This window comes from Pantherophis guttatus, chromosome 3 (assembly GCF_059756535.1).
Source record: "Pantherophis guttatus breed Tessera chromosome 3, ASM5975653v1, whole genome shotgun sequence".
Lineage (NCBI taxonomy): Eukaryota > Metazoa > Chordata > Lepidosauria > Squamata > Colubridae > Pantherophis > Pantherophis guttatus.
The window spans coordinates 501,466-507,465 of NC_142065.1; the positions used below are offsets into that span (position 1 = coordinate 501,466).

Here is a 6,000-nt window from a genome sequence, read left to right on the forward strand (position 1 = left end):
GCTCCAGGAAGGAGCTCTTCTGCAACTGCTGCAGGACTGGAAAGAGCCCTTCCCCCGGAGCCTTCCGGCTGGACGGGCCAAAGCCCTCCCCACCTGCCTCTGTGTGTCACCTTGCAGACACCCCTGGAGAAAAGAAGGAAGGAAACGTGCAGGGAAAGCTTGGAATTTGCACCCCGGAGAGCACGGAAGCACCACTTCTCCGGCAGAGCAGACCCCACCCCCACCCCTCAACCTGGCTGCCAGGTTTGATCCTCACCTGGAAGGGCTTCAGCCTCCACCAATGGGGGGGCTCAACCAATTCCCACAATCCAGATGCTCCTCAAGCTCTCAAGCCTTCCCCCCACCCCCGGAAGAGCCTAGAGCAGGGGTCTCCAACCTTGGACACTTTAAAGACCTGTGGACTTCAACTCCCAGAATTCCACAGGCAGCATACAGTCAGCATTCTGAGAGTTGAAGTCTTCAATGATGGAGACCCCTGGCTTAGATATTCCAGCCCGCCCAGCTCCCCACAGGGACCGAGAAGAGGCCAGAGAGGCCCACCAGGACCCCACCCTTCCCAGCAGCTGACCCGGAGGGAAGTCCCAGGCAGCCGCCCGATAAGGATCAGTCTAGTCAGACTGACTGGGTATGGCAGCACTTATGAGACGTGGCTTAAGGAGACTCCGGTCAGCCAAAGGCCCCTGGCTGCGATGACACCGGAACCAAGCCTGGGCTACAATCTCGGCCTGTCCAGTTCCTTCCGAGACCCAAGGGCTGCGGAAGCACAGAACCTGGTTCATGAGGCCCCCGCCCCTCCCTCTCAGCAGGTTACAGGGAGGAAAACCAGGGAGTCCTTGATTTACGACCACAACTGAGCCCAAAATTTCTGTTGCTGAGTGAGACCGTTGTTAAGTGAGTTCTGTCCTATTTTATGACCTTTCTTGCCGCAGTTGTTAAGTTAGTGACACACTTGTGCAGTGAGTCTGGCTTCCCCATTGGCTCGGTTTCTCAGGTCACAAAAGGGGATCACGTGAGCCCGGGACACTGCGACCGTCATAAATACGAGTCGGTCACCAGGCAGGTGAAATTTGATCAGGTGACCATGGGGATGCTGCAATGGTCGTAACTGCGAAAAACGATCATAAGTCACTTTTTTTCAGCGCTGTGGTGACTTTGAATGGCCATTAAACGAGCTGCTAAATTGAGACAGGGGGAGTGGAGCAGAACAAGGAAGGAAGAAGAGAAGAACTGAGGGAGAGCAAAGAAAGGAAGGAGGCCTCCCATCCTCCCCCCTCCCCATCTGGTCTCCTATGAGGGTCCCACCCAGGACCAGGAGATCATCGCGGGGGAGGGGGGAGAGCCAGTTTTCTCCCCACTTCTCTCTTCTGCCCCCCCCTTTCTAGACATCCATCAGGCGGGTTCCCTTGGGGGGGAGCATTCCTCCCCAGGCTGGGGGTCTTGTGGTCTTCTCCTGGGAGGCTGCTCCAGGCCCCGAACCCCCCAGTGGCTTTTCCTACACCCTTCCAGGATCTCCTCCCCCAGATGTGGAGAAGCAGCATACCGTATACGGGGACACCCCAGAGAGGAAGGGACGCGCAGTGGCCACGGTGGCTCTTTTCCTCCGGCCCTCAGCCAGCATCTCTACCTGGCGACAGCAGCAGCAGCAGCAGCATCTGGCCGGTGTCCCCGCCTGCCTCCTTCCCGGCCCCAAGGTCTCCCTTCTTCTGCCTCTGCTGCAGTGGCGACACCCCCCCCCCCCCGCGCCTCCTGCCCCAAACGCCCCCTGCTCGGCTGGCTCCCCCCTCCCCGCCCTTGGAAGAGAGGCCCTTTGAAGGTCTGCATGGCCTCCGGTGATACAGCTTCTCAGTCACTTGGCGCCCTCAATGGATTTCTCCGCCTGGCTGATCACTACTACACGGTCCCAAAGCCTCAGCGCCAGACTCCGCCCGCGGGGAATCCTCTACACATCCTCCATGGAGGAAAGAGCTGCGTGTGGTGTGTGTCCCCCACCCCACAGCTCCAGGGCCTGTGAGGAAGACTTTCAAAGGCCGAGCCAGCTGGGGCTGCCTTCATCCTCATTCAGCCAAAGAGCCAGAGAAGGGCCGTGGCTTAGAAGCCATGTCTGAGGGGCAACGAGGGGGCCCTTCTCACACTCTCAAGTGCATCTGCTGCCCCCCAGGAGCAGTTTCCTGGCCTCCTCCTGAAGAGGGAGGGTCTTTTTCAGAGGGCTCAGCTTAGACCCCAAAGGAACGCCTCTTGGAAATCAGGGCACCGTCATTCACCCACCCCCGATAAAGCTATTAAGGGCAAACCCCAGGCAGCTGGATGGCCATGATGGTTTACTCAACAAATCAGGGTTTAAAGAAGGCCGGGCTTCCTGCCTCCCCCCTGGACAATGCTTCTTCAGCCTCACACAGGACCCAGACTGGACCGCCCCCCCCTCGCCCTCCACGCCTTAATCCAACTGCCCACCAATTGGTCACCTCGAGGCCTCCTCGACTTTGCTCCAACCGTCTGAGAAATGGGCACACCCCAACAGAAAAAGCCTCTGAACAAGCCCAGGGCTCCCGACGCACAGCGCACCGCAAGGAAGTAGAGACCCGCCGGCTCAGCCCCCACCTCCCCCCGCCGGCGTCTCGCTCTTTCCAAGGAGAGGAAGGTCAAGGCGGGAGGTGCTGAATCGGCTGCCCGATCGGGTTTCTGTCCCGGGCGACGCCGCTCTTCTGGGACCCGCGCAAGGAGCGCGAAGGGGTCGAGCCGGACCGGCCGAAAGAGGATCAGTCCGGAGCGCGGACAATCGCCGGGGGTGGGGCTGTCTCCCCGCCGCCACTCCGGCCCAGCCAGGCTCCCCAGCGGGAGGAGGCGCCCCCGGCCAGCCCCGGGTGGTCGCGGCAACCGAGCCCCGCCCAGCCCATCTCCAGCCCCGCCGCCGCCTCTCTCGCTCGGGGCGCCGGTTCTCCTCCTCTGTGGCCGCCGGGCAGCGGGCAGCGGGCAGCCGGCGGAGGAGCGGGGCGGCCGGGCAGGCGGCGGGGAGGGCGTGTCGCGGGAGCCGGGCAGCCCCGAGCGCGCGCCTTACCTTGCCCGCTACGGAGCGGCACCTGCGCCGGGGCTTCGGCGGCTTCTGCGGCCGGCGCTGTGCCCGCGCGCGGCTCCTCGCCGGCCGTGACCGTGAAGCGGCGGCTCATCTCGCCGGCCAGGCTCTCTCACTCGGAGTGGCGGCGGCGGCGGCGGCGGCGGCTGAGCGAGGACTGGCGGGGCCGCGACCGGGGGGCAGTGCTGGTGGCGCCCTGGCTCCGCGCCCGCCTCGCCGCCCAGCTGCTGTGCCGGGGAGGGAGGGAGGAGGGAGGGAGGGAGGGAGGGAGCGGGACACGCGGCGCGGCGGCGGCGGCGGCGGGAGCGACAGTGCGCGCTGCCTCCCCTCCCCTCGCGCGTCACAGCTCGCCGTTAATCGGCGGAACTCCCCGCGCGCGCCCTTCCCGCCGGGCCCCCCTCCGCCTCCCTGGCTGGGAAAAGGGGGCAGCCATGAAACCGCGGCCGCCGGTAGAACAAAGGCGGGGAGGGGCCGGGGGGGCTTTGTGTGGAAGAGGCCGCAGGTGTGAAGGGCGGCAATGAATGAAAAGCGGCGAAAGCAGCGCAGCAGCTGCTGAACCCCCGAACGGAACCGTCACCCCCTTTTCTGCCTCTCTCTGAAAATGGCCGAATGGGGAACATTCGACGAGGCCCCGACCTGGGGGTCCCGGAGCAGCTGCGAAGTGCCGAATTTTTCTTCGCCCGCAGCCCCCCCCACTTAACCCCCCTGCTCCGCCTTCCTTGCTGAAGGAGCCGATTCGGGGGCCCCGGCAGCCCCCGCAGGCCGACCAAGGCTGGGAGCTGCACCCCAGATGGAGGGGCTGCGGCTCTGCCCATCTCTCCCCCACTCCCTCCGTGGAAGGCTAAGCCTTCCTCCCGGGAGGGGGCAGGCTCTGCCCTGAGAGGGACCCCCGGCTTCTCCCCCGCATTTATTTAGCCTATGGCATCAGATATACTTACATCTCACCTCAGTTAAAAACAAGATGTAAAACATGTAAAATGTTTACTAAACATAGTAAAATATGTCTTGGCCATCTAACCACTGAATCGCAGCATCCTTTACCTGGAAAGAGTCGGATTCAGGACTGGCCCTCAGCTTATAGCGGGTGAGGATGTGATCTACAGTTTGACACCTGGCAGGTGAACCGCGTGACGAGCGCCTTGAAAAGCCAGAACCTCTCCTTCCTGGTTAGTAGAAGTGAAGCCCCCCAGCACTCCAGAGGGGCCTCCCCCAGCCTGGGAGATGTGCCGAGTGGTGGGTCATCAGAGGGTCTCTCCTGGGAGGGGGAAGCATCCTTTGAGGGGCCAGCTGGCCTCTCGGGCAGGTTCCTCTGCTGCTTCGGTCTGCAGGCAGCTAAACGCCTTGGGGCAAAAATCAGCCACAGACATGTAAAAATCTAGAAATAATCACATCTCGGAGTTATCCTCATTGAACCTAATTTTACTGTATTTCTAGCCCGGCCTCTGCCACAGGGACAAGGGTGCTTCCTTCCATGGATCCCCAGGCCCTGGGGGAGACCGGCTACAGGCCTCAGCCACCTGCCCTGCGACCCTGGGAAAAGACCCCCCCCCCAAGGCCCCTAGCTTCTCCCACTGACCCACCAAATGCTGGGCGGAGCACTTGGCAGGAGGGGACAGGGAACCCCTCCGCCAGAATGTGAAGCAGGCTGCCCCCCAGCCTGGAGGTGACCGCTCTCCCCATGGATCTATCCAGGCCTCTTGGAAGCCATCAGGGAGTGGCCATCTCTGAGCCTTGTCACATTCATTCATTCATTCATTCATTCATTTTATTTATTTATTTATTTATTTATTTATTTATTTATTTATTTATTTATTTATTTATTTATTTATTTATTTATTTATTTATTCATTCATTCATTCATTCATTCATTCATTCATTCATTCAATTTATATGCTGCCTCTCTCCAAAGACCCACTATAAAATCACTATAAAAACACTTAAAAATTAAAAATATTAAAGACATTAAAACCCATTCACATCATTCATGGCTGGATCTCGTCAGATCATAAGAGCGAGATCAACAGCCCCAGCCCTGCCGGAAAAGCCAGGTCTTCACCGCTTTTTGGAAGGCCAATAGGGTGGGGATGGTCCGGACCTCAGGAGGTAACTGGTTCCAGAGAGCTGGGGCAGCCACAGAGAAGGCCCTCCCCCGCGGGCCCGCCAGCCGGCATTGTTTAGCTGACGGGACCCGGAGGAGACCAACTCTGTGGGATCTTACCGGTCGCTGGGAGCTATGTGGTAGAAGGCGGTCTCAAAGATAACCCGGCCTTGAGCCATGTAGGGCTTTAAAGGTAATAACCAACACCTTGAATTGTGCCCGGAGACCAATAGGGAGCCAGTGCAGCTCGCGGAGAATTGGTGTAATGTGGGTGTACCTAGGTGCACCCACGACAGCTCGTGTGGCTGCGTTCTGGACCAACTGTAGTCTCCAAACACTTTTCAAGGGTAGCCCCATGTAGAGCGGGTTGCAGTAATCTAGCCGTGAGGTGACAAGGGCATGAGTGACTGTGAGGCGAGCCTCCTGATCCAAGTAGGGTCGCAATTGGTGCAAAGGTCCCCCTAGCCACAGCTGTCAGATGTTGCTCTAATCTAAACTGTGAGTCTAGGAGGACACCCAAATTGCGAGCCCGTTCTGAGGGGGACAATTTCTCCCCCCCAGAACCAAGGATGGACAATCGACATAGTCTTTAGGAGGCAATACCCACAGCCACGCGGTCTTGTCTGGGTTAAGTCTGAGCCTGTTGACTCCCATCCAGACCCTCACAGCCTCCAGGCACCGGCACATTACATCCACCGCATCACTGAATTGACGCGGGGTAGAGATTTACAGCTGGGTATCATCCGCGTATTGCTGATACCTCACCCCGTGTTGTCGGATGATCTCACCCAGCGGCTTCATGTAGATGTTAAATAGGAGGGGAGAGAGGACT

General features: G+C 59.7%; 1 protein-coding gene across 1 annotated transcript in view; it reads right to left on the reverse strand.

Annotated features, from left to right (window-relative positions):
- SLC12A5 (solute carrier family 12 member 5) overlaps positions 1-3,193 on the reverse strand; it is a 76,660-nt gene extending 73,467 nt beyond the window's left edge. The window contains exon 1 of the mRNA XM_034424153.3: positions 3,056-3,193. Within this exon, the coding sequence (XP_034280044.1) occupies positions 3,056-3,164 (109 nt within the window). The 5' untranslated portion in view covers positions 3,165-3,193. The remainder of the gene's footprint in view (positions 1-3,055) is intronic.
- Between the last annotated feature and the right edge of the window lie 2,807 nt (positions 3,194-6,000).